The sequence below is a fragment of the Anopheles cruzii genome, chromosome 2, assembly GCF_943734635.1.
Source record: "Anopheles cruzii chromosome 2, idAnoCruzAS_RS32_06, whole genome shotgun sequence".
Classification (NCBI taxonomy): domain Eukaryota; kingdom Metazoa; phylum Arthropoda; class Insecta; order Diptera; family Culicidae; genus Anopheles; species Anopheles cruzii.
In genome coordinates, this window is record NC_069144.1 from 37715987 (window position 1) to 37743903 (window position 27917).

General features: G+C 48.1%; 4 protein-coding genes across 5 annotated transcripts; 2 read left to right on the forward strand and 2 right to left on the reverse strand.

Annotated features, from left to right (window-relative positions):
- Positions 1-17190: 17190 nt before the first annotated feature.
- Positions 17191-20454, reverse strand: LOC128269087 (antigen 5 like allergen Cul n 1-like). The gene is made up of 3 exons (XM_053006439.1): positions 20382-20454; positions 17510-18017; positions 17191-17437 (listed from the first exon to the last, which is right to left on the reverse strand). Exons 1-3 carry the CDS (start codon positions 20395-20397, stop codon positions 17191-17193), a joined length of 771 nt encoding a protein of 256 aa, XP_052862399.1. The 5' UTR covers positions 20398-20454.
- On the forward strand, positions 19143-20238 carry LOC128269086 (antigen 5 like allergen Cul n 1-like). The gene is made up of 3 exons (XM_053006437.1): positions 19143-19288; positions 19354-19855; positions 19934-20238. The coding sequence occupies exons 1-3, from the start codon at positions 19270-19272 to the stop codon at positions 20175-20177; spliced, it is 765 nt and encodes a 254-aa protein (XP_052862397.1). The 5' UTR covers positions 19143-19269; the 3' UTR covers positions 20178-20238.
- A 427-nt stretch (positions 20455-20881) lies between the features above and the next one.
- LOC128277453 (antigen 5 like allergen Cul n 1-like) lies at positions 20882-21894 on the forward strand. Its single transcript, XM_053015907.1, has 3 exons — positions 20882-20910; positions 20973-21492; positions 21562-21894. Exons 1-3 carry the CDS (start codon positions 20886-20888, stop codon positions 21812-21814), a joined length of 798 nt encoding a protein of 265 aa, XP_052871867.1. The 5' UTR covers positions 20882-20885; the 3' UTR covers positions 21815-21894.
- Positions 21895-25539: 3645 nt separating this feature from the next.
- On the reverse strand, positions 25540-27725 carry LOC128268667 (myrosinase 1-like). Of its 2 annotated transcripts, none has more exons than XM_053005834.1 (5): positions 27638-27725; positions 26756-27555; positions 26385-26699; positions 26076-26314; positions 25540-26009 (listed from the first exon to the last, which is right to left on the reverse strand). In XM_053005834.1, the coding sequence occupies exons 1-5, from the start codon at positions 27696-27698 to the stop codon at positions 25760-25762; spliced, it is 1665 nt and encodes a 554-aa protein (XP_052861794.1). In that variant the 5' UTR covers positions 27699-27725; the 3' UTR covers positions 25540-25759. The 2 variants fall into 2 exon arrangements, with proteins under 2 accessions (XP_052861794.1, XP_052861795.1); XM_053005835.1 differs by having other exon boundaries at positions 26756-27552; positions 27638-27713.
- Between the last annotated feature and the right edge of the window lie 192 nt (positions 27726-27917).

A 27917-nucleotide genomic window follows, 5' to 3' on the forward strand; every position in this document is an offset into this window, starting at 1 on the left:
CTCGCAAGCCGGTGCCAAAGATTACGGTGCGGCGCTTACACAAAATTGATTTACCCTGCGAGGTCCTGTTTGCTGTTTGCCGCTTCAGAGCACACAGCATATGCACAGAGAGCATTCCGAGCGAACTGTGCACCGTCCACACATCGGGTTGACCGCAAAATCCGAGCGATTTACTGCGAAACGGTGCGGTCTCGAGTATCCTTTTAACCAAACACGCGGTGGCGCGGGAACTCTTGAAAATTTTATTTGTCTGCAGAAAAAAAACGCAAAAACCTGCCGCTCTAAGCTGCCGCCACCGAGCGTAACTTTGTTTCTCCTGCGAGTGCAAGTGCGGCGAGTTTATCTTTTCCGGTGGCTCCCGGTGGGTGGCCACCGGTCCGGACCTGCCATCCACTTCACGGTGTAGTCCATCATCTTCGGTCGCTGCGCAAATGTGGCGTACCGTGTGTAGGATTCGTGTAACGATTATGCAAGCGGTATGGGTGGTATGTTTTTGAATAAAATATGCCTTCCGGCGACTGCGAAAAGAAATGCCGTGCACAAGGTTCGCCTTGGCCACGTAACGGTAAGGTTGATGATTTTAGTGCAGAAAGCACATTACGAGGTAGAAATTGTTCGCCGAATTGGGCGGAATGGGCAAAAAGCAGGAAAGAAGCGATCAGAACAGTGGCCCGTCCGCTCGCGGACTGCTTTTTATGCTCTGTGGTCTGGAAAATGTTTGGCCACATTTTCGGTGAAAATAGATAGCCGGAAAAAACACGAAAGCTCGGGTGCGGTGTGATCAAATTAGATTCGTGGCGGTTGCTGCCGGTTGGGTCCTTAAGAGTCTTCATCTTTCGCCCGACCGCAAAGGCGCGGCCCGAACGAATAAATAAACAACTTAAACCACGGACCAGATCCTTGACGGACGGACCAGATCGCGACATGCTCATTAGCCGCATCCATTGCAACGGCGGCGCAACAGTTTCCTGCGCCAGATTTGTTCAAAGTGCCGGTTGGGCGCGCGCGGGCGTTTGCAATTCACGCCATTGAATGCATCACGTGCACCGGGGCGTAAAGGCTGGCAGCGTGATGGTGGTTCGGTTCGGTTTCACAAGGAACTGCCCGGACGAGTGGGGGAAGTGTTTACACAAACATTGCAACATCGCGGAAAACAGCTTATGGGGGCCACCGAGCACCAAGTTTGTAACGCGCACGGCACGATGTACGCCCGCGTTTTGCCCGAGCCAAAATCGGGAAAATACCGGGAAAATTCGTGGATTCGCTGATTGAAAGTACCGGCAGCAACACTCACGAAGTTGGGCGCGTGGAACGCCCGCGTAACCAGCATCCCGGGAGCTGCAATCAATGCCGCAGTAAGCGGCAAAAGTAAAAACTTTAAATTTACTTTCATTCATTGGAACGCAACGGCGTGGCGGGTGTTTTGGATAAAGGTTACCTTCAAACCAAGTTTGTATTATTGTTGTCGGATTTTTTTCTTCTGTGGTTAGCGAACCATTCAATCTCAACCCGTGATTCCAGCCGCAGCCGATGGCGGGCGAGTCCCAGGACTGTGTGGCTTTTGTGGCCACGACATGAAAGGATCTGTTTGATGAATGCATGAAACGAGCGAACCAGGCTTTGGCAACATTGAAATAAAGTTTTTTATGAATCGAGCCTTGAAACAACTTCCAAATCGCTGCAAAAGTGGCCAGGAACAAAGGGAAACCTTCGCAAGTTGATAAACTGATCACTTGCCATTAAGAACAATTTATTCGTTAACGTTATATAGGTTCGGCTAGGTGTAATGTAGAATTTTTCGGCAATGATTACTGTCCGAAATAGTCCACAAATCGATAGCATCATGAATTGTTCAAATGCTCGGAAATAGGAGCCCACGACTCACGAGCTGATATTTCGATATTCGGACTGTTAAAAAGATGGCTCTATCTGTCGTTTTGGACCTTTTAGATTTTGCTTTTTTGGCAACATTACCTTTTCTTGACATCAGGTAAATGATTTCAGGTCGAAAAATGAATTTATTTAGTTAGCATCCGATCTTTGAAAGGGTCCAGACCATGTCAACTTTTGTGCCTGAAAATGACGTTTTGCGGGGAATATTATTTTTCCGCTACTTACTGAAGAAAACTGCTAAAGAATCGCATCAAATGATGCAATTTCAGCTTTATTATAGAAAATTGCAGTGCTTTTAGCGGTTAAAAACATTTCAAAATGGCGATTTTGACTTAAAAGGAAAGAGCGTCGGAGGACTCCAAAAAAGGACGTTCTGATGGCACCAGAAACCTAAAATCTGTTGAAAACGTTAATTCAGATCGTTACTGACAACATATGATTAATTTGAACCATGCATTGATAAAAAAAAACAACCAAAATGCCGTTTCTCTTGTTCGAAATGGAGACGCCAGGTGGGGCACAATGATCACTAAACGTGGCGTCTCCATGACCCCCAATGCAGAACTGGTTCAGGGTACTATCAAATCACTTGGATAGGAGCTGCTATCCCCCCCCGCCTTATTCACCAGGACACGTGTTGGCTGAGCAGGTTTTCGTTTTCCTACGAGGAAGTCAAAATTGGATGACTCATTAGTTTGCTTAAAAAGACGAAGAATTCTTTCATCTGGGAATCCATGATTTAGCAGAGAAATAGGATAAATGTATAGCTAGCGTTGGCACATACTTTGAATAACATATAATTTTTCATTTCAATGTTTTATACATTTGTTTTATTTAACAGTCCGATTCTCAAGTTTTAGACCGATAGTTCGAACACTTTCGCTTAACGACGTTTTGAATGCATGATCGGCCTCGATCATGCAGTCTTTAGAGCGGCTCAGCTTAGATGATAAAACATCGTCTTTACGATCTCAACGTAGCCATTAGTGCCTTTTGATTCAGATCGCTGAGCAAAATCGTCGAGGTCACCCGTTTAATCAACGCACGGCAAAAATCTGCGAAGTTACTAGAGTTGGGAGCTACTGCCGTAGCGCTCTTAGTACATAGAACATCTCATAGTTGAACATCGAACATTGATGCGACCCACGCAGTTGAGGCACAAGGAAGAATGTTGAAGAAATTAGTACTAGTTGCTCGTGAGCACACCGATTGACCTAATTGGCTGGCGATCTGCTTGAGGAATGCTTCATCCAAGTTTGTCCAAGCGATTTTAGGCGCCGAGCACTCACCGCCAACCCACCATGATCGGTATTTTTCCGTTCGCCTGGTTTGATTGAAACATTCTCCAGAGTTAGGCACCAATGGCGGTGTACAGACTCTAGCGCTTCCGTGCTGCAAGCCGGTCCTGGAATGGATTTAATTGAGTTACGCACCGCCATTTCCGATCCATTCCGTTCCGCGGCAGACTGAACCAGGGCACATTAATTATGTCCTGCGCAGATATTGGCACAAGAATGTTGTCCCGGCAGTACGAAAAATGCATCGGTCGAATCGAGTGCACTCGATATTCGATAATGGAGCTGTGGAAGGGTTTGCAATTGCCATCGCACATTGCTGCTACATAATTGGCCTGCGGAACGGAACGATTTGAGGCACGCAATGCGACGGCAACCGTGCATTCGACAACCTGTTCGAATTCTGAAATTTGTAGAAAGCTAGGCGCAGGTCTACACCGGCCGGAACCTATGCGCAGGCCCTTTAATTTAACTACTACGATTAACCCATAAAACACACACAGCTTACACTACTAAATTGCAAGCCACAGTGTTAAGCGGTGCTAAATCGACCAGGGAGTGAACAGAGGCGAACTGCATCCGAAATAACAGTGAATCACTGACTGTGAAACTACTCGGTTGGGAATGCTAATATTAACACCCAATTACTGGGAAACAATAGACGGGAGCTTGAAATTGATTTCGCTTTTCCACCGGTGATGCCAAAGTCATGCCGTCCGCGGCCACTGGTAAGTTTTCATTTGCCAGTTTCCAGAAGTCGAACCGTTTGCCCGTTTTGTTCCGGGCGCAGCCACATGCTGGGCTCAGCATGTCAGCAGCAAAAGGACAAGCGCATTGCCACAAAGCATCGCTTCTATCTCTACGCTGAAAGGTCAAAAGGTGTATCATACGCATCAGGATCTGTTGGCAGCAGCATAAAAGAGAAGCTTCTACGCCTACGTCCAACCGATTGAGGGCGGTGTTAGTTTAAGTTGCTTACAAATGGTAATGTCAACCGATTCCAAGGGCTGCACATGAAGTGTGATTGGCAAAGAATAGTAAACAAAGCGAACGTTCGCAGCAAGGATTTTATTGTTGCACTATAGACTGTAGATCCTATATGTTTTCTCGTACAACATTCACTGCATCGAGCCAGTGTTGGTTTCAAGTTTCTCATGGGACATCTCGATACTAAATTCCGCACTGGCAATGCCCGAATTCTCGGCACCAAATTCCTGCAGCTCCGTTGCTCCATTTCTCGGACGGTAACATAATGTACAATGCACCGACTTGAGTTCCACGCTGCGATCGAGTTACAATGTCCCCAGCCTGGGTAAGAACACACATTAGGATTCAGCAATTCCATTTCATGGTGGCTTAAAGGTCCACCTCTGTTCGCTGACGGCTGGCTGGACAGAGAGAACACCGCGACCAGCGACATTCTGAAGTGGTGCTGCTTGATTGAAATGGACTATGAGCAAATCCTTTCTTTGTGCGAAGCACGGTTTGTTTCGCCGACTTACACTTTACAATGCCAAAGAAAGGCAGCATATTGGAATAGAGGGCTCAAAGCATTACTGGAAATGTAGGATTTCATTGGGTATCAATCAATCGTTCGTACTATAAAAAAATATTTGTTCAAACACGTGGCTCCCACCATGTTATCGCGCTTGTAATTATCGCCATGAAACCGCACATTTGTTGTGGATTTGTTACATTCGTTACATAAATGTCGGCCGCAATGGGTAATTTTAATCCGTGTGTCACTCATTATGCTACAGCAAACTGTTAGCAAATGAGTTTCAAATTACTATTTCCATTTCGTTGCCGTAGCGGTTATTGCTTGAGCCCATGTTTGACAGTGTGATAATGATTACATTGAATTTTAAGTGATGAATGGACCTTATTAAATCAGCTCCCTAAAAACACAGTTGCATAGAATCAACAAGCAGTGCGCGATTGTTGTAACAAGGATAATCACAATTAGTGCCAGCCACGTAGGTCGCTGCCACACACACACACACTGTCAGTCAATGTCGATGATGGATTATCCGCCAACTCCACCATCACCAATGGTTACCAATCGCATGCATCTGCTCACCCACCCAGAATCGGGATATCCGGCTTTACGTGGAGTCCAGTAAATCCAGCTCCCGTTTGTAACTCTGTTGTTACAATCACTTTAATCCAATCATCCAGATGCACTCGAGCTTTGTCGCGGCTGCCCAACACTACAACCCAAACCACCCGAGGCCCAAAAGTACGGCGTAACACCTCTGCTAAGCCGACGGCTTAAATGACGGCCATATTTTACGATGCCACCAGTTTGGACACCGGACATCGGTGGTGGGGTGGGCTTTTCGCAAAGTGTTATCATAATTTGGAACCGAAGGCACACCAGAAACCAGCCCCGGGCCAATGGGACGGCCACCACCACGGTTATGATGAAGGACGTACGGTACACAATAAATTCGTCCTCTTTACTGCGCGTTCGTTCGCTCTCGCTCCGGCCAGACAGTGGCGGTCGGCATTGGGAACCACCACCAGTTGCGCCACCCGACGACGGGGTGAAACATAAATAGTTCCGGAATAAATTATTCCCGCTCATTAGAAGGAAGGAGTCGGTGGGGTCGCTCGATAGACAGACGCTTTGGCAGATCATTTGTTATCCCGCTGCGCTGCGAATCGTGCGTGCGGCACTGTAGTCGCCGCTGCTCAGGATGGAGTCGGCCATTTTTTTACGACCTTTTCAGGCACTTCCTGGTAGGGCCGGACTCGATTTTTGGTGCGCTGCCAAATGAAGTTAAACGGTAGTAAAAATGTAGGTAGAAGAGTTTTAAAATAGATTGCACACAGTAACGTCAACCCCTGATGCTGTTCCATCCGGCTGGGGCTCTGGAGTGTGCCAACGCCTTATGGTTTGAGGCGTGTAACGCGCGTGTAAAATTAAACAATCAAGTCGTGCTTATAATTTTCCAAACATAAGAACCGTGGGCGGGAACGGAGCACGAGTATTGTAGCCAGAAAATATGAAACATGTTTGCCATTCGTTCAATGTTTTATGTGAAGGCTGAAAAATCTTTCGTAATGAGCGTGCAGCCGAAACAATCCAAAACAAACGGAATTCGAAAATTTGTTATGCAGCCGATTCAAGGCACGAGTTTACTTGGAAATAATCGTGCACGGGCGGAGTGTATTAAAGGGCGAATTCCAAATTTATTCATATTTTTTAACCGGTGGCTATCGACCCGAAAGTAACGCAATTACCTTGCGGTGGGCGATTCACATTCCATAATCTGAATGCAATTAGCAATTGCTCTACGAGTCGCCGCTAGGCCTCATCGGAAATCGTCTAATCTTAGGCAGCTCCAAAAGAAATTTCCGACCATGTCCGGCTTTTATTTTTATATTCAACCAATAATTCGATGCGCGGTCACGTATCGGTGCCATGGTGCTATTTCCGGCATTGCAGGTGGCATTCCAGGTGTCCAGCGTAACCCGGACAAGGTGATGCTTCACCATACTCCCTGCCAAAGCCTTGCTAGGGTGCCGGCACGCCGATCGATTGAATCAATCAGGTCCACGGATCGGATTGGTGGAGCCACGGCCACGGTAAATAAACAGCGGCCAATCATGTCTGACTCGCCACCGTCTTCGTTCGTTCGCTCCGGCATGGTTCCCAATAGCAAAAGTTACTGTTTTCTACCCGTTGGTAAATGGTTGGCAATAAATGTAAGAAAGTTCATCGAAACGAGCAACTTTCAGTTGCTAGCCCTCGCATTGTTTAGCCAACGTCGGCAAAGGCTTTGCGGTCCCGAGGGCGCCCGCGGAGCGCAAAGTCGACCGTGTGTCATGTTTGGTTTCCATCATCAAATTATTCTCTCAGCCCGTCGCTATCAAAACACCAACGGTTGTGAAGAACAATATTGCAAGGCCCGAAAGAAGGCTGAGCCTTAAATGGTGGGTTTGTTTTGCTGAGGCATGGCGCAAAGTTTTGCGATTTCGAAATTTTCCAACGCATTTTTCGAAAGTAAAGGTATCTCACGATTCCCGGAACTCCGGTACGCTGTGTGAGACTGAGATTTATTTTTTGTCTCCACCCAGATTCGAGCCATGCTTGGTCGCTGCCCTTTCATAGGACGACTTGGAATGTTTGAAACTCCTTGGCCAATCCCTTGAAACGGTCGGTTCCAGGAACGCCAAGAATGAGCAATCTGCTAAACAAGCGTCTCTTGGCGGACATTTTTAAATCATTGCCATAGGACTCTTTCGAGGCTTTTGAAGCAGTGAAGTGTGTGTGAGGAGCTAAAGACAAACCCTGATGGGGCAAATGGAGTGCAAATAAAATTTACAATTATCAAAATCTGGCGTGTAAAGAATATGAAAATTGCTATCAACTCGTCGGTTGACAGACGCAGACGAGACAATTACCGTATTTTTCCGTGTATAACGCGCACCCATATATTAAGAGAAAAAAAAGGGAAAAAAATGCGCGTTATACACGGAAAAATACGGTACTTTCGTAAGAATTCATCATTCACTGCACAATGTAAGGTTGTCAGATCTGCAACATAATGAGTTATACCAGTTTTGTTTTGTAATTGTAATAACTTCCATAATCCTATTGGCGAGGTCCGTGTCTTTAATTTTAAAATAGTTTCAAGCACAGCGGAAGTGACGTTAATAATTGATGCCTCAGAGTACCAAATCCTCGCTGAACTGACTGCCTAATGTAATAAAATCAACATTCGAAGCACGATGAACGTTCCGTCTGTTTGCGTGCTGATAGCGCCCACAGCTCACTAATCAGAGTACCTTATTCTCCACACCCACATGCTGTCCCGTCTTGTTTTTATCACTTTGACGAGCATAATCGAATCGGCATAACGAAAGCAGCACGTTTGTTTCCGCGAAACCCATCGCGAACCGCTAACTAGCTGCGATTCAAACTTGGCAAAAATCGATTATGCCACCGACCACCACCACGATGTTCGGTGGCACGCAATGTGCCGGTGGCGCACCAAATCTTTGTAGTTGGCGTAATTTAATTGAGCGTTTTTGCATGCCAACAGAATGATTGAGCTCCCAATGCCACCCGTATTGTTTGCGATTGTCAGAACGCTTCAAACGATTGCTTGAGAAGGATCTTGCGCCGGCTACAAGTAGAGCAGTGTTGTTGTGTTCCGAGCTACATAATTGTATTTTCTAATCGTGATTAGCATGAATTCCTGTGCCCGGCAGATGTATTGTGCCAATTCCAGAAGTTGGTTCGAGAAAATGTCCGAGAAACAGCAACAGTGGCATAACTTGGCCTTGAAAAGCATTTTAATAACATTATACAAATTGTACTGCTATAAAACACAGTAAAAACGCTTCACTTACTCACAGGTCCTTTACGCACGCGATCCCAGGTAGGTCACGGCCACGATGCTATGCCTAACGATATCATTAAATTTTCCCACCAGATACAGCGACGTATTTCCGCTACATTGATACCACAAGCAGCTTACCGGCACCGTACCGGAAACCATATCAACAAATACGCCACTCTGTGCCGTACCGTGGCTGTCGAGCGGCATGGTACGGTATCGTTTGAAATTTGAACCATGAAATAAAGAAGATAAAAGCGATTGATCATTATGCTACGCTTATTGCCCGTTGGAGCATAAATTAGAAACAATGGAGAGATTGTATCGAGCCGGACAACCGAACCGGGTATCGTAGCCGGGAATGAATACGTCTGACTTTTGCCGGGAAAACCTGTGGAAAGGCTTACCCGGTTCCCCTGGCCGCACACTCAAGCACCGCACCGGACTAATTTCATTCTCGCCGTGCCGACGCACCGATGGTTTTGCTTGTTTTTGTGGCTCCGTTCGCAAAACGAGCACATTTTCCTGCTAATCAATAGACAACGTTGGCAGCGCCGATTATGCGTCCCTCGGGTACTATCCTTTCAAGGCAGCGAGAGGCAGCGAGGGGCTCGGGGCTGCTGGACCGAACCAGACAGATAGTCTGGATCGTTTCAATGCCGCGCTCGCCTTAGTCACAAAAAGAGTACCGATGGGGAGTGAGCGAGACCGGCGGCAAGAGTTTCATGCTAGTTTAAGGGTTCTGCTGTTGCTTCCATTATTTCCTCGGACCGGGCCGGAAAGCCGGCGAGAAAAACAAACAAGCCATAAACGACCGGCGAAACTTTTGGCCCCCTTTCGATTGGCCACCGACTGGACATGGAACTGCTATTAAAACGATCCGACAAACGGTAGGAACCACCGATCCGAACCGGTGCACTAAGGATTCGACGACGATGGAGGCGCCTAATACTTCACTCCTGGCGGCTGTGAACTGTAGTAGTAATTGATCAGCATTATCGAACGACGCAGATCGACACTCACCTGCACCGGAAGAAGGTCTGGGCCAACGAAATCAATAATTCCTTCTTCGGTTGGCAGCACAGCCGATCCAAATTCCAAAGTTTCGCAGGTCAAGGTGGGTTCCTTTAACGGCCTGGATCGGCCAGGATCGGCCAGGATCGGTGAACGGTGTTTATTTTTAATTTCCTTTTCCACCACCGGAAGCCACTACGGCCCCCCACACTGGCACGGCCAATTGTCACCGTCACCGTGCGATGAAATTATCTAGAGCTCCCACGGTTCCTATTTGCGCGGAAACAGTGCCGTGCGTGAGCGACGTGCGAAAAACGGTTCACTGTTCGATCGCTTTTCCGAACTCCCGTCGCAGAAGGCGTTGTGTATTTTGTTTCTCGAAAGAGGCCAAAAAGAAACCAGTTTTGTTTTCGCTCTCTTTTTCTTCACCACGTGACCATGTCACGGTTTTGGATGCGCACGGTTAAAAACACGAACGAAGTCGAGGAGCCAGTTTTTTTTTATGTCTGCTCTCATTCATCCGCGTGGTGGTGTCACGTTGCGACCGTGGCGTATCTGTTTCACTTTGCCGTCCGCACCGGAAAACTAATTAACTTTCACTCGACGCTCCTTGACGAGGGGTTGGCGCTTGGCGGGGACCAAAAAAAAAAGTGACTAAAAAACGATCGGTTTCTAATTTGGGTGCTGCCACGCACGCTTTGGGTGTGTGATCGCGGTGACAGCTCGTCGCCAAGGGTTACTGAGTTGTGCTGCTTCTAAAACTACAAGACACACGTGAGAGAAGCATACACCACAACGCACGAGATTGCCACCAGGGCCACTTCCGGTAGCCCGGTGAAGGTGAACCGTCCGAGTGCACCGTCGCCTGCAGACTGACGGTGGAGTAGTCAGCCGGCATTAACCAGAGTGCCGGTGTTCCGTTTGCTTCTTTCGGAAGTTTGTTGTTCTGTGGTTCGGGCGGTTCGGGCTCGTGGTGGATGAACACACACCGGCCGCACAAAGGCACCGGGAACCGATTGGGGACAGTGAGTATTTGTGTTTATTGTCGGTGCGAAGCGGTCAGAAACGTGGTGAGTGGAAACAGAACTTCGTAATGGATTTTCACGGTGCTTCTTCCACCGGGCGAAACAACAAAGCACGCCGGGTGAGAAATTTATCGACGAGTGACGGGTCTCGCTCACCGAGTGAGTGAACCGCCACAACAACGAGTGAACCGGTTGCCGGTGTTTTGCGAATCGGTTCGTGTTGCGTTTTTTCAGCACTTTGTGTTCTTCGTTGGCACGACGAAGCCGGTGTCAAAGTCGATCGCCAGCCGATGGGGTGGGCGATTTCTTTATGTTTCCGCCGGGCCCGAACGGTGCACGGCGCAGTGAATGAAAACATTCAGCTGTTTGCTGCACTCACTATCGCACACATCCGGTGTGCTGCTAAGCGTTCGGCAGGTTTATGGTTCCGTCAGGCGTGCCGGGCCCCGAACGTGTTTAATAAACATGTAGAAATCAATAAGCTCACCCGGTCGGGATGCGCAGATCATAATTTATACGACTGCAAAAGGGCCAAGGAAGGGTCTTTGATTCGAAGGGGCCAACTATTTGCTTATTTATTTAAGAAGTAGCCGATCACCGGTATGTCGTTCCGTCCAAGGTAAATGTTTGAAAATAAAAGCAAACCCGTGTGTGGCAAACCCGAAAGTTGCTCTTTTAACCAACATGGTTGACTCACGCGCTCGGGGTCAATTTCTCCGAAAATGGCCGCATCTTAACACGCTGATCACCAAAAATGATCGAACCGATTGAAGTAACATAATTAGTTAATTATCAACGAACGAAATAAAATTAATTTGGCAAAAAGCACCCATACAATTGCGATGAACGGAAGCCGATTGACTTTGTCATGTATATTGCATACTATTTGTCAATATTACGTTTGACTACATATTACTATTCTACTAAAAACTAGTTATTTAAGATCGTATTATCTCATTCTACTTTCATAAAACTTTGATAGTGTCGGACCAATCAATGAAGAACTATACTTGAACTTGCTATACGCACTTACTTACTTACTTACTATACACACTTACTTACTATACTACACCAAGTAAGTGACAATGAAACTAGACTGAACATGATTAAGAAAAACCATTTATAAAAATTGTGTACTTTATTATTTGTTATAGCGTCCAATTTTCTTTCCAAGCTGAATCGAGTACCGCACATTTGGAGCAGTTCGTACACTGGAAACATTGAACTTTCAACTTTTCAGGAAACCACCTATACACTTTCACGTTCTTTGTGCTTTTCAGTAACATTCTAAGCACAGGCTTCTGTAGGCTGTCTTGTGCCCCATTGCAAAATGGTAATTAGTTCAACCGGCCTACCGGCAGACTTGTCTTACTATACTCAGTCGACCGACGTTCTTTGTGAGAACGTTGCTCGTTCTGAGAAGCTGGCAATAATGGGCATATTTCTATGCAAATAGTGGAGCCATCGTACGCCCACCTTGTGGTTAATGAGACAGGCCGATGTTCAATCAGGACGCTCCGGCGACGTTGTTAATCAACTCTAGATTGATTGTATAAATAGCAATAGCCACACGTGTTTTGCCGGCGGGGGGCCAATAGAAAGCGGAACATTCCTTTTGAATTTTGCATGAAAGTGTGTTCCATCATCTTATGTACAACAGTGGAAACAGTGTGTGAAAATCAAATTTATTCATTTTGCTTCAGTGGCGGTAAATACGGGCTAATAGTTCAGTCCTACCAATGCGGGATGCATACGGTCCGGGATTTCTTGAAGCTCCCCGCTTTTTATCCCCGCGTTCACCGGGTGCATGGGAAACATAATTTACTTACCCGGCGGTGCAATTTTGTAGCAGATTAGATTCCGTTCGATTTGCTCCCGTTTCCGGGCGGTCTGGTTCCGTGGAACGGCCATCGTGTCGCTTCGTGTTTGGAAAATCGTGTCATCGCGCGTTCGCCCAACCCACCAACGGTCTATCGATTTCCACATCACCAGACACTGCTACTGCTGCTGCTGCTGCTGCTGGGTTATACTTTGTGTGTGTGTGGATGAAAGGATTTACTTTCCCGCTCGTTGCTCATTTTATCTGACTTTACCCTTTGGTTGGAACAGGGCCGGCAATGGAGCGGATCAATGTAGTGTTGAGTGTCATACAGAGAGTAAACATTTTAGGAAATCCCTGCTCCCGACCAGACGCAATGTCTCCGGCTCTGCTCCTTCAGAGCCAAAGCGAAGTATAGCAAGGAACGATAAGCGAAACCTTTATGCACCGCACGCAGCTGAAGGATTCGAACGCTGGACGCTTAATATCTCGCGTCAACGACAGCTGATCCGACAGTAAACAGTGCGACATCCATTGACCGGGTCCAGTTAACAAGCTCGTCCTGTTCGTCGTCTTTTAAGAAAACGGTAAAATATTTGTCGCCCGATTTTGAATGGATCTCTGTCTCCAGAATCCAGACTAAACACACACAGAGACACACACAGCTTAAGCAGTAACGTCGGGCGACTCCGAAGTTGCTGCTAGACGCACGAACCCAAACAGGACGAACTTCTTCCGGCAACGGCGCTCACTGGCAATTTGACTGACGCGTCGAGCATTTCCGGACACAAAGGACACTTCACCGGCACCTTGTCTGGACCGGTTTGCGGAAGGTCATGCAAACAAAGAGTCGATGCATTTTGGGTAGTCGCACCGGTTCACCGGAATGCAGCAGTAGTCGTCCTCGTTCCGGTTTGGTCGATTTTATCGGCATCCGCGCTTGGACAGGACCGTCGCGGACCGGAATGGGGTACGACCTTCTCAAAAATATGCTGACGCTCTGTTTGGTTAACAAAGCATCATTGCGGGTGCCGAATACCGAACGCCCGCTGAGCTATGCTCGCCGCCGGCTTGATATTGCTACTGGACCGACCGGCTGGACGGTTCTAACATTGAAATCCTCTGTTTACGGATCGTTAGACGGTTTGGGTCGCGGGTCAGGAACACAAAAACGCTTTGTCTGGAAGGTGCAAAACCGTGGCACGATGGAGCACCATAAGGCCAGCATAAATCACCGTGAATGCGCTATAAACGTGTATCGTAAAATGAATAAGTAAGCGCACCGATTATTTATGCAGCAAAACAGCGTCCGATGTGTGGGCCAGTTATGATGACAAAGGTAAAGTATTTTGCAATTTAAAAACGATCTTTCATCATTTGAAGCTATATTTTGCTATATAAGTTTCGCATATTAAAGCCGCCGAGTGCGATTCAATATTCAAGTTTCTAAAAATCAGTTATTGTCCATGGTACGCATATACCAAATAATACAAAATCTTTCATTTAATCAATTAATTCAAACCGCAAACCGCAATACACATGGACTTTCGGAGAGCATAACAACTAAAATGCCAGAAAACTAAGGTTGTACGGATTTATTTCTATGATTTACAAAATTATTAGCTTTTTGGCCAGATTAAACTCACAAAGGTTCTTTCAATTTTAATCTTTTTCACTATGGGTTGTATAACGATTTTAAAAAGTCCGCCTTAGAGTCACAAGTGCAACCGGAGTGTTTGTTGATGGCTTGTTGCTTTCGCCATCCTCAGAATATTAGGAATAGGTAGATTGAACATTTTTACACATCGATCAGCACATTTTGCGACAAAGATACCGCCAAAAGGATACGTGTGGGTTTCAGGAAGGAAAGGTTCAATTTCCTCCCGCATTCTGCTGAATTGACGTGCATCGGCAAACCTCATCTGCATTGCAAATCCCACAGCTGCTGCAGTGCTGCTTCCTGCCCATTTTTTGAACAGGATCCCTACCAGGTTCCGCGCACACCGAACGGTTCGAAAGAGGATTAGTACCGTGCAGCAGCCCGGAATTTCTGCCCTAATGCGAAGAAATGCATCTCCGAGCATCGTCGGTCCCAGCCTCCGTGAAGGGGGAACGAAAATCGCTACAAGATATTTGGCCCAGACGTGGAATTTTATTATCTCCGTGATCAAGCTTCAAGTGTGGGCTCCGCGTTTACCGAGATTGGAAAACAGCGGTGGTCGTAAAATGCTTCGATCGTATTCGGTTCGCCGGACCACCGGAAAGGCACTTGCTATCGGAAAGGCAAACTTTTATGCGAAAGCATAGCGGCCAAACAACAACAGCAGGGCCAAACGGGGAAGTGTACGACATAAACCTTTAGGATGTCAATTACGGGCCGGCCGTTTTGGCCGAAACAATCTGCGTTTGTTAACACACGGCGAAAGAGGCGAGTCAGAGGCCTTTATTTTTAAGCAATGGAAAGTAGTACAAATTTCTTTCTAAATTTTCACACAACACAAAAGTTCTGCGAAAAAGTTTATCTTTCAACGTTCCATTAGTTTCGTTCGAGTAAATTAGGTTTATTGCATTTGCCAGGTCGCGTCACTGATTCAAAAGTGTTTTTCGTTCACACAGATACTATTGTTTGTGTCATTTAATTTCCCTTTTTCTCATCAATTTATCGATTTCCCGTCCCGCCTCTGCCGTTCGAACGGCGATGGGCAGGCGAGCATACAAATAACATAGTTTCATCCATTTATTATCATCGCTCCATTAAATGTCACTCGCGTAGGAATCGATTACTTTCTCCGCCTTCACTCCGCGGGGCCGAAGTCTGAACCAATGCGCCGAGCCTGCGGCACAATAAATACCATAATGGTGTCACAGAAATGCTGGTGCCGTGCATTGCATGCCCGGACCAACACGTCCGCCAAACAAGGTAGCGCATGATACTTCACGAACGTCACCGACCGGATATCCGATTCAGTTCGGAAGCTTTTCACCAGTGTCTCTCGGGCCGAGAACTCTGCGCTTCGCTACGCTAATAACTGGCAGCGTTCTTCGAAGCCAAAAAATGAAACCACACCCAATGTACCGTGTTTTTCGGGGAAAAGTCTACGTGGGGAACCTCTCGACTGTCGATTGTGTCATCAACAAGCGTAGGCCCTCTCTTGCGAGTGCAATTAATTGCCCTTTTTATACGAATTTCGTAAATCCAAAATCCAATCAATAACGCACGTGGGCAGGATCGGACAGGCCACCGGTCCAAAGGCTCCAACCCCTGACAATTGTCCATCGATATCCATCGCACGCCCAAAAATTTGATTTCCTGCCGCGTTTCGTCACGTATGGCTCGCATCGAAGCTAATGATTCCATTTGCTTAGGCGCTTAGGCATTGCGCAGGATTTCCCAATCCATTCTGTGTTGCGGCCATTGTGACGTAATAATTGAATATTGTATGGTTACGTCGCGCAACTTATCAAGATGAGAAGCCCTACAAAATCGAACAGAAGACCATATCAACTGCACTAGGAAATGAAACTGATTCCAAACATTGAAAGCAACCTCTGATATTTATCTAGTTCGTATGATGGCCGGACACAAAGCTATTTGTTGTTAATTTAGAATTTCTAATCAAAAACAGAAATTTACACAAAGCAGATAGTTCGTTGAGGATCAACATGATTTCCAAAGATCCAAAGAATGTACATCAAGAACCGGTCGATCGGTGCAATCGATACGTTGTTTTAAAATCTTATCCCCTGTTTTTGGTGTTAAATGCAGAATATACATAAATATCATCAGTGAATATGTCCTTATTCGGGTTTGTAACCACGATGACCAAAATGAGTTCTTTGTAACTTGTGACAGAAACGGATATCCAGAAAGATACCCTATAAAAGATTGGAGTATTTACTGCCAAGAAATTTCTTTCAAGAAATTTGAAAAAGAACACTTTATTACGATCAATCTACAAAACGTCCAACCATCGGTTGGAAGCTCTATCCCTGTATCTGTTTAATATTTTTTACCAACGTACAAATAAACAAGTAACGTCATTCCAAGTAAGCGAACTGTCTGGCAGTGTGTTTGGCACCGTATTTGAACTATGAATGGTTTCCTTTAATAAGTTAAATATTTGCTTCGATCAGCAACACACAAACACCTCGTATCAACCTGGTGTTCCGATAAGTAAACGAAACGGTTTCTGGTAATACAGCATCTAATTGAGTCTTATCTTGAACTACAGTTTCCACTACTCGGCTCGAGGTTAGACTTCTCGCCAAGCACCGTGCGCTATTAATCATAGATATGAGGCTTTCTGGGGAACTGAGTTATTCCTGTAAATCATAAATGTAAATCCTGTGTCAAGATTTAAATCTTGTTAAAGATGTCAGGGCAGAGAGGTTTGATACCACAGCTGACAGGGTAGAGAACCGTGTGTAGGTCGGTTGACCGACGAAGATAGTGGACTAGTAGTTACACATCAGATAGTAGATGATTCACGGGATTCATCCACAATTCTAAATTTCAACTCTGGTAGGGTCCGATGGTAGGGCTTAATGATGAAGCCATAAATATTAGGATAACTGTCAAGATATGTCGTTGAGGTCTCGTGGTGCCCGTTTAAACATCTATTGAAGAGCGAATCAAAGCTTGAGCCTTTACATTATTTATGATGCCCAAATCTCAGAAATCGTAGCAAGATTAACATTGCTCCAATCAGCACAGTAAACGAAGCGATAAAAACGATAAAAATCAACTGTTGGGGGAATCAGGTGCAACATGGATGAATATTTTATCTTATCTACGCTTAGGGTACGGACGAGATGGACTCTTCTACGGAGCAAAGCCCAGGGTACAGAGGATTGTACCCAGTGGTGCATCCCGAAACCGTAGTGCCTCGCACGTAGACCGGTTGGCCGACGATGTTGGTGAAGGAGTAATTGCACACCAGATAGTAGGTGATCCAGAGGCCACCCTCAACCCAGTTCTGAATTGCGCATCCCATCTTCCAAGCACGATCGCTTGCCATTTGAGTAAAGTGTCCGATGGCTGGGCTGTAACGGATGGGGCCGAAGAAGGTTCGTCAAATAGTAACTGGTGCTCGGGCTTCCGGTTCCGTTACCTACCCTTGGTGGTTGCTGGGGTAACTGTCGATGTGGGACGTCGAAGTGTCACGGTACTCGTTCCACCAGCCGCTGACGAGCGAATCGATGATGCTCTCGACGGTTATGGTCTGACCGTAGAACTGCATGATTGCCAGATTTTGACCAGCCCACCGGAAGGCGTCCGTGTTGCGACAATGATCGTGAGCGAACACGCAAGACCTCGCATTGTGGCCGGCCTGGGAAGCCAGCTCGTCGTCCCACACGAGCGTGGCCATCCGATGTGCCGGGTAAAAGGGAGCAAGACCACCGTTGGCGATCGTCGACCGGCGGTGATTGTGAAGCTGCAGGAGATGTGCCTGAAGGCTCGGAGTCATCGTCACAGGAGCGGCAGCCATTCCAAAGCAGCTCGGTCCACCGCTCATTGGTGGAGGATTGCATCCTACATTGGGCACTCCGGTTGGGCACAGGTTCGCGGTACAGTAGTCGATAGAATCGATTGTGCTGAACACTCCAATTAACAAGAGAAGGGCTGTAATGGCAATTTTACAACGAATTAGTAACAAGTACTAGAACTGACGAAGATCAATACCTAACATGAAGCAAAACATTTCGCAGATTACACTCGACGGTAGGTCAATAATACAATGTAAATCACACAGTGCGCTACAGGGTATTTATACTTTCACCAAAGATACGGAAGTCGAAGCAGCTACTTTATTGACCAAGGGAATGGACGCTAATCGATACCGATTCCGGGAAATCGATACCGCAGATTACAAGATTTGGTTCGACGAATTTTGGTGCTAGGCACACGCTGTGAGTACACATTTTATCTAATCTTTTCCATCGATATTTTTAACTTGTTTTTTCCGTTCCTCAAGTTTAGCTAACTTCAAAATCAATACCGTGGCTACTAACCATAGCTTTCATATATTTTGTACTTAGTTACCAACGTTTGGATACGATGAGGTGGTTTAGCAGGCCTCGGAAAATCATTGCTCCTACTTATTCTCTAACCTGTCAACTAAGTTGCCTCAAAAAAGTTGTTGCCCATTGTTCAACCAAATAGTAAAAGCATTGAACAATTCCTCTTTGCGTAGCATTTTCCAAAATGAAGCGTTCAACACGTAAAGGATGGCTTTTCGGTTCAGTAGTTGCTAGGCGTGGCGCTCAACAGTGCTGACCTTTGTAGTTTCTCCTCGAACAATCAAGCGGTTTCATGCGACTTATCTTCTTCCGAAGGTAAAGAGGTGTAAAGGGTTGAGAAAGGTCGTCAGCAGTTAGCTTCTCAAGGCAGAGGTTAGTATGGGACGATCATAGCAGGCCTCAGGCCATAGTTTCATAATACTTCCTTGACCGCCTTTATCTGCCCTTCATTTATCTTTTTTTCTGTTTCATTGCTTTCCCACAAACAACACACCATTTCTTCGAAACTCGGCACATAAACGAGGCGATTGAACCAAATAACACGACCCGCACACCAAATTAAACTGTAAGCGATTTCAGCAGACAAACAAGCAGTGTTTTGATAGGCCGTCCCAGCGGAACGGGAGTGGTGCACATCTGTAACCGAGGTAGAACCTTATTTACTCACTTGTAATTCAAATTTCACGGTGACAGCCTGAGTGTGACCACCAAACAATAGTCACCACATCCGTTGGGTGGTTCCTGAAAAAGGTTGTTTACCTTCTACCGATATAAAACATCTCGCCGGCTGGAACTCTCATGCTAAACTGGTCTTGGATTTCGTGACGAGAGGCTACACAAGTGAACCAGCTACGATGGCACGTTGGATTTTCGGTACGTACCAGCAGCGCATCCGGATCCGGAACCGGAACCTCCGTGTTCATTACGCCTCTTTCCAGCAACACTCGCAATGGTCTTCTTGGGGGCCTTGGACGCCCAAGATCTCTGTAGTCTTAAGAGCTGCGGAACTAGTCAAAATGTGGGTTGTAATCCTCCGCCTCAGACGGGTGGTCCAGCTTGCGCCGGCAAGAGTGCAAGCGTCATCACGATGGATGCCACGTTGAAGAATCTAATCCTCGACCGACACAACACCCTCCGAGCGCAGCTGGCTTCGGGTAACCTGGCCGGGTTTAAGGCAGCCGTCCGCATGCCGACGCTGGTCTGGGACGAATCCCTGGCTTCTCAGGCCGGTAATAATGCGCGGTCCTGCAACTATGCCCACGACGCTTGCCGCAATACAGCGACTTACGCTTGGGCGGGACAGAATCTGGCGATGAAGAAGTACTACGGTATGACCTTCACCAACCAGGACCTCGCCAAGAGTGCCATCGATAGCTGGTGGGGTGAGTATAACGTAACATCGCAGGCCCAAACCGATAGCTATCCGTCCGGTAGCGTTAGGTAAGTTTTGGAGAATTCTCGCTGGTGAAACACCACCGATTCGCTGACCTTTCTTCGTTGATCGCTCTCGATCCATAGTCCAGCGATCGGGCACTTCACGCAGATGGCCAGCGATCGCACGTCCACCATCGGGTGCGCCATGCAGAAGTGGTTGGATGGCCAGTATACGTCAATTTACACGGTTTGCGACTACTCGGTGACCAACGTTGTCAGCACTGCGGTCTACAAGACGGGAACTAGTGCTTCCCAGTGTACTAACAAAAGCACCCAATATTCAGGACTGTGCGCCGTCGGTGAGAATGTTCCCGCGACACCGAATTAGGAACTGCGGATTGCGAGTTATCGATCGGTTCGGTATTTGACTACGTTGAAAGTAATAAAAATAACACACGCATGCACTACACTCCACCGTCCATTTCCTATGGCGAAGATCGCATTCGCGGCTGCTCTGCTCACAAGTGTACGGTGCTCTAGTTTAAACAGCTGTACCCGTAAGATACGTTTCCAGAAAATTGAGGAGCATTACCTGGCACGTGCTGCATAATTTACGATGTCCGTTATCGTAAGTGTACCGGGTGAGGGAAATGTCAACGGAACAGGTTGTTCCGGAGGGAGTCGGAAATTCAAGCTCCGTTTTGTTAATTATCTATTGTTACTTCTGGTTAACAGTGGGCTCTGTCTTAGTGTCCGGTATGTTGCTACCAAGTATCTTTCGGATACCTCAGCCGGTGAGCAGATTGATGATCAAACAGACAAGTCTTCTGAACTCTCAACGACTTCGGACGAGACCATGTTTTTGCCTAATCAACAAGGGGCGACAATCGATTACGTTACCTTCGATGTAGTTACCCCGTTGCCGGTACGGATGTTGATTATGTTGCAAGGGCAAACACTATCCCGCGGAAGCAACCGTTGCAACAGCTGAGAGCGTGTGATCAGCTTGGCAAACAGAGATTAACTTCTGATACACGCGCAGTAATCCCTATAAAAAGCGCGTCCCATCGGGAACGTGACCAACAAAGCCGGAACAATGGTCTCCTGGATTACTCTCGCAGGTAAGCAACGCTCGAACGCCCCGCCCCGAAACTACACTGCTCTAACGGAAAGCGCCTCACAGTGGCCGCACTGGTTGTGCTCGTGAAGATGGACGTAACGATTGCCTGGGGCTACAACTACTGCACCACGGAGGACTGTCACGCGCCGGGTGATCACGTCGGCTGTCGGCCTCCGTCGTCCTGGGGCGGAGAGACCTGCAAGCGCATGACGAAGCCACGCAAGGTGTCCATCTCCTACGACCTGCAGCAGTTCATCTTGGACGAGCACAACAAAAACCGTTCCCAGCTGGCGCTGGGCCGGGTGTACCGGTTCAAAAAGGCGCAGAAGATGCCCACGTTGGTGTGGGACAAGGAGCTGGCGACCTTGGCCGACTACAATGCGCGCTCCTGCGACTACGGCCACGATCGGTGCCGCAGCACGCAAGAGTTCCCCTGGGCTGGCCAAAACATTGCCATTACGCGATTCTATGGCTACAGTTTTAGCGATCGGGAACTAGTGACGCGTTTCATTTCCGGCTGGTGGTCCGAATACCTGGACGCGCGGCCTTACATGATCACCAGTTACCCGGAAAATTACCGAGGGTGAGTGTAGAGGTGCCGCTGGTTGGTTGATGAAAGCCAGAAGTTAATCATTTCTCCGCCACCTTTCAGCCGACCGATCGGACACTTTACGCAGATCGCCAGCGATCGGACGACCAAGGTCGGGTGCTCCATGTGGTCCTGGAAGGACGGCCAAATGGACGTTTACTACTTCGTGTGCAACTACTCGGTGACGAACATCATCGCCCGTTCGGTTTACCTGGAAGGCCAAATGACCGGGTCCCAGTGCCAGAAGGGCTTGAATCGGAAGTTCCCGGGACTGTGCAACGTTGGCGAGAAGCCCCGTTCTACATCTGATCCTTAGGCTGTGGACTGTGAATGTGACTGGAATGACGAAATAAATTCGTACTATAAGCGGTAGTAGTAGTAGTAGTAGTAACAGCAGCATTGTTAACAATTATTTAAAATCCCATCAAGAACGGGTCTCCGTAGCTAATCTCCTACTCATGTTGTAAATCAAGACAACCCTCCGTTAGGTCATTAGAAATGTGAATGATGACACAGTGCGCATCATGGAAAAGAGTGATGGTCCCTAGTTGTCAAGAAGCCACACCAGCCGGTGATTGAATCGCAGCGACACGATTTCTCCAGGACTGTCGAAATGCTGAATAATTTGTCAAGCGGAGCGCACCAAGAGGTCGCGCGTTGGCAGGTCGCCCGAGACGTACGCCGGCTGTTGGCGGCGAAGCAGCTGACACACAATGTTAACAGCAACCGTCTGGAACCGCGCGGGGACGGGTTGTTCCGGGCAAGAAATTAATCGATGGGTCCGAGCAGTTTGCCGGCATCAGCATAGCATACGCTCGCTCGGTACAACGAATGTCCAGAATGTTTGGAGAAAAGTTTCACCAAACTGGCGGCTGGTTCAACCGACACGTACCTACGGCACTGGACATAAATCAGTCGGATGCAGGCCCGATTGTGTGGAGATTTGCGTCGAGGAATTTTTGGGTGTCAAGTCCCACGTCAACGACATCTCGGTACAGCGGTGCGTCTGGCAGGCAGACACCGTCGTGCCGCTCTCGGCGCAAGGGCAGGAAGATAATTTATTCGCCAACGAGAACGTTTTGCCTTTATCGTCTCGCAGCTCCCGCGTGTCCGTGCTCCAGACTAATGGGAATCGTTCCGGTTTGCACGTTGAAAAACGGGAACAACCTCAGCAGCGAAATTGGCGTTCCAGAGGCACCTGATGGAACGATTTATGGGCGACACACCGGGGGCAGCGTGGCAAGGATTTGTCGACGAGTGCCACATAAGAAGACTCCGAGAAGGTGGCAGCGTACCCAGGGCGTGCTGCTTCCGCTGCTGCGCCGTCATCGTCGTACAGGAAGTACGCGGCACGACGAACTCCACAGACACCGCGCTGAGTCTTGGCCGCTGGTCCGACCTCGGCGGACTCAGACGTTAGTTGATGGTTTTATTTTACTTTTCGGTTCGGTTTTTTTGCGCAAAGAGTGTGTGTCTCGTGCTGCCCAATCGCACACACACACTCTTACACTCTCTCCGAGGTAAGGTACGGCTGGCCGCAAGCAGGAGGTGCGTCGCCCGCCGTGTCTAGACGGGCGCAATTTCGGGGACGAACGGGAATGGGCAATAGAAAAGTGAACTTTGCCGTCCGACGCCCTGCCGGAGGATGGTGAGGGTTAGTTTTTCCGTCGCATTAACCCCGCACAGCCGGCAGTTCCCTGACGTTGTCCTCGGTCCACTGTTGGATGGTAATCGGATTTATCTCCGAAACTGCATCGATTACGGACGTAACTACTCCGAACACTGACTGACCGGGCTGACTCTGGATTGGACGCATCGAAAGAAATTGATTATGGACAAAACTTATGGACGCGAGATTAATCAACAGAAAATATTCATTTCATGCGGCTGGCGGCACTGGGGTCAGTCTGCTCCGCTCAGTCCGACGGAAACAAAGAGCCCACCGTTCCGTCTGGTTCTCGGCCACGAATATTTTTGCTACACCCTCTAATGGTCCCGCAGAATGTCGGATGGTCATCCGCCGTGTGGAACATATAACTTCAAACAAATTCCACTCCACCGGAGAGACAACTTGCGGTCCATTTTCCTCCCCAAAGGACCGGAGGCTCCGGAGGTGCTCGTCGGAAAGTGTAGCGAGTGAAATTAAATGCACGCTGGGTGCAATGGCGGCCCCGTTTCGGTCCTTCGCGACAGCGTGGACACAACCTGATAATGCAGACGAACGTGGGCGCGGGAGCGATTAAAAGCCATTCTGTTTGTGTGCGTCCCCGCCGGGCTCCACAACTCTGCCGGCTGTTCGTTTTGCGTCGGATTTTGCGTTCGGCAAAATTGTCGGCCACCGTCGGAAAACATTTTCTCCGCAAAAAGGCACAAACACACACACACACCGCGTAACACCGTAAAACTTTGCCGCCACTGCGCCACGATGGTGAAGACTTCCGGTTGCCACTGTGGCTGGTTGGAAGCAGACCGCAAACACGGATGCAGTTTTGCTTAAGCCTTTTCCGATGGAAGACGGTTCTCGCGGAAACAAAGACGTCAGGTGAGGCAGCGAGTGCTTTGGAGAAGTAAAAGTTGTCCGTCTACTCTTGTGGGGATGGGCGGCGGTGCAGCGTGTCCCCATTTACGGGCTGCATTCTTCTGAAATGCTCCAGTTCTCAGTGTACGCTCAATCTCCGCCGGTCGATACTGTGCGCCATCGTAGCGCAATCGTTCGGAAGCAATGCCACGACTTGCGGCAACTTGTGCGGAGCTCGAGCGTTTCGCTCCTTGCGATGGCGGAAGCCGTAAAACTAACGAACGCGATTTGATACTCCGATACATTAGTTTGTCCCAGCCATTGTCCTCGCGTGCGGAGGATGCCTTTCACCGTCTTCACCGGTGTCGTCGGTGTCTTGCTGAGAAAAACCGTCGGATTCTTCCGAACGGAGGTGTCGTCGTTAAGTGGTTGATGATCGTTTCACGCCATGTGGCGACTCAGCGAATCGTTAGTTTGGAGTGCAAGCGGCGTATTAAGCTCTCATCGCCTCTAGGCGCTCGAAGTGTGTAATGTGAGCTTTAATGGTGCCAAAACGATGATTTTATAGTCCACCCGTAAACACGATCGTTCTGCTGGAATTATGCATTTCAAATTCAGATGTAATTTGGTTGAGCAGATAAGTTTGACAGGCTTAAGGAGATTGTGGCACAACGCAACTACAGCATTATGTGTGGTGTACACGATCCGGATTATCTGTAACATACTTGAGTAATACAGTTTATTTGTTATGTTGTTTATAAATTTTTACAGTGTTATCCATTATGTAGTTTTGAAATTGTAGGGCAGACACAGTTTTTGATTTTGTCTGTCATTTTTTTCAATGAACTGCTTAATATTATAGAAACGCTAATTGACGGGGCACATTTTTCGCTTGGCAGCTACGTAAACAAGAGAAACGGCGTTGAAAAAAGGCACTGAAACCCTTCAATCGATTGAAGCTAGGCCGTTATATCCAGAAAACGTGATTGTATGGTACGCATTATGCGCAGGTGGCGTTATAGGATCCTATTTTTTCGAAAACGACGAAGGGAGGACCACTACCGCCATGCGATACTGCCAGATAATAATTATTTTTTTGTTTGGCTAGCAATTAAAGATATGGACTTAGAAGATATTCATCATGATCATGCGATTCGACACCACGATTTGGCTACACAAAAGATCGTGTTTATGCTGACAAGAGTGCAACTTTGAAGCATTTGAAAAATAACATTTGCCAAGCTATGGCCGAGGTAACACGCGAAATGTGCAAAAAAGTAATTGAAAATTGTTTTATCACAACGTTTTATCATCATCTGAACGATTTGTGTTTCATGCATAATAGCAAAATACAAACTTTATGATAAAAAATCATAAAACATCAAATTTTTCATGTGTTTTCTAAAGTTCTTTGTTTAAATAGACAATAAATAACTCTGTATTTATTATAATATAGAATGTGAATTTATAGAATGATAAATAAATAGATTCTACAGAATAAATGCTTTCTTCAGCACGCGATTTATTTATTCAATTCAGTATTAAAACCTTTTTTTAATAATCTCACTTTTAAACTTACCCACACACCCTAAAAACAATAATATCAAAACTGAGTAAATGATCGTGGCCACTGCTTTTTATCCCAGAAACGTCCTTTTCCAACGTCCGACACGCCGCGTCGCCCCGTCGGAACACGGAAAGCTCAACGTATCAAAGCTCCGGCGCTTGCAGCACATTGCGTGACTAACCGTAAGCTTGAGTTAGCTTCAGTGCGACCGTCGCGCACAGGGTGGTTCCGACGAACACCAACAAATCCGGCAGCACCGTTGCGCCGATGCCTGTCTGGGCGGTTATCAGCACGTCCGGTTCCGGCTGGTACTCCGGATCAATCTGGCGAGTTTTTACAATATTTGCAAACACTTTGGACGACATCTTGCCGTACCGCTTGCGCTCGGGGTCGTTGAAGTCCACGTAGTATAAGCCAAACTTTTGCCTAAAGAAAGATGAACGCAAACAATTGGAGTTACTGAATCCACGTCTACGTCCAAGTGCAGCTTACGTGTAACCATCGCGCCACTCGAAGTTATCCATCAGGCTCCAGGCGACGTACCCAAGGACATCACACCCATCCTCGATAGCATCAAGCACCGCCCCGAGATACCCGTTAAAGTAGCTCACCCGTTGCGGATCTTTCGTCCCCGGACCGGATCCGATGCCGTTTTCCGTAATCCAGATCGCAGGACCATCGTACCGCTCCCGGATCCAGTTCAGAAGCTTGTGCAGTCCAAACGGCACAATCTGTCGGGCGAAGAACGATGGGGATGGAGATGGGTTCGGAGATGACATTCGCAGGAGCCAATCCGCATACCTTAATCCACGAAGTTTCCTCCGCCACGGGCCAGTCAGGATCGGAGGACGGCACCACGCCGGAGTCATGCTCGAACGAAGGGACGCTGTACTGTGCCGAGTTGCCCTCGTCGTTCTTACGCACCAGCACCGTCGTGTAGGTGTTCAGGCCAAAGAAATCCGACGTCCCACGGATGCGCACCACTTCCTCCGGCGTGAAGACCGGCAAACGGGATCGGGCGAACCCCTGGGCGGCGCTCAGGTTGCCCACGCGATAGCGCATCAGCTCCGGATAGTCACCGGCCGCCGTAAAGATGGGATGCGCAAACCAACCCAACTGTCAAAGAAAAAGGATCATGATCGTGAGCTATCGAGCGTGTGCCTTTGACTTACGTGAAACTGTAGCTCCTGTTCGGATGCTTCCAAATCATCCGGGGCATCCGTTTCCGGTTCGGCCCACCGAGCATCGAGCGAAATTCCGATAGCGCCGCGTAGCTGTAATACGTCCCGGTAGAGGTGGAACGCTTCGGCGTGCGCCCGCAGAATGTTGTGGCCACAGGTGTACGCTGGCACACCGGGGAAGTCGTAGCCCGGGGCCATCTCGTCCCGACCGTACGACTGTTCGCAAATGTGCCACGGTTCGTTGATCGTTGTCCACCACCGGACCCGATCGCCCAGCCAGATGAACACGATCCGTGCATACTCCACAAAATGGTGCACAATGTCCGGGTTCATCCAGCCGCCCATCTCCTGCAGCCGCTGGGGTAGATCCCAGTGGTAGAGTGTCACCATCGGTTCGATGCCGTTCAGACGCAGCTCGTCGATCAGGTGGCTGTAGTACTCGAGTCCCCGCTCGTTCACCTGATTACACAGTCCCGTCGGCATAATGCGAGGCCAGGAGATCGAGAACCGATAGTAATCCACACCGAGTTCCTTCACCATCTGCACGTCACGCCTCCACTGGTGGTAGCTATCGCAAGCCACGTCCCCGCTCGACCGATCCGCCACCTTTTCCGGCCGGTGGTGCGTCAGATGATCCCAGATCGATTCCCCTTTCCCGTCATCGTCCCACCCTCCCTCGATCTGGTAGGCTGACGTTCCGACACCAAACTGAAACTCATCGCTGAACCGACGTCGATCCGACACAGATCCGTCGTCAATGCCGCTCAAGGCCACCGTCGGAAGCAGCGCTACTGGAAACCGAGTGTTTTATGTGACGTTTAGCGTTTGTTTACACTGTGCCATTACGCAATGCAGCCAGCGCCGGCAGCTTACCGGCAACGACGAGGCCGCACACCAACAAACACGGAAATGGAGATAACCAGTGGCGCACCATCACGGACTGGACTTTGTTTCGCCGCAGCAAGCACAACGACGACTGACACTCCGGTGGATCGGAACCGTCTCTCCAAGCTGCCTCCGGTTCACATTTGCCTTATCATCGGCTCCAGCTATCAGCTCTCCAGAGGCAGGAGCGATAACGGACACCGAACCCAGCGAAGGCTTGTTTCCGGATTTGTTGCCGATTAGAGGTTAGAAGTTCTTTTTCGGGCAG

Bases quoted from the DNA above. Each gene is read 5' to 3' on its own strand.
- LOC128269086 (XM_053006437.1), top strand. The intron at 19,856-19,933 runs GTAAGTTTTGGA...CTCGATCCATAG, and splicing joins TATCCGTCCGGTAGCGTTAG to TCCAGCGATCGGGCACTTCA.
- LOC128269087 (XM_053006439.1), bottom strand. The intron at 17,438-17,509 runs GTAGGTAACGGA...CATCCGTTACAG, and splicing joins TACCCCAGCAACCACCAAGG to CCCAGCCATCGGACACTTTA.
- LOC128277453 (XM_053015907.1), top strand. From the start codon at position 20,886: ATGGTCTCCTGGATTACTCTCGCAG. The intron at 20,911-20,972 runs GTAAGCAACGCT...AGCGCCTCACAG, and splicing joins CTCCTGGATTACTCTCGCAG to TGGCCGCACTGGTTGTGCTC. The intron at 21,493-21,561 runs GTGAGTGTAGAG...GCCACCTTTCAG, and splicing joins TACCCGGAAAATTACCGAGG to CCGACCGATCGGACACTTTA.
- LOC128268667 (XM_053005834.1), bottom strand. From the start codon at position 27,698: ATGGTGCGCCACTGGTTATCTCCATTTCCGTGTTTGTTGGTGTGCGGC. The intron at 26,700-26,755 runs GTAAGTCAAAGG...TTTCTTTGACAG, and splicing joins AACAGGAGCTACAGTTTCAC to TTGGGTTGGTTTGCGCATCC. The intron at 26,010-26,075 runs GTAAGCTGCACT...ATCTTTCTTTAG, and splicing joins GAGTGGCGCGATGGTTACAC to GCAAAAGTTTGGCTTATACT.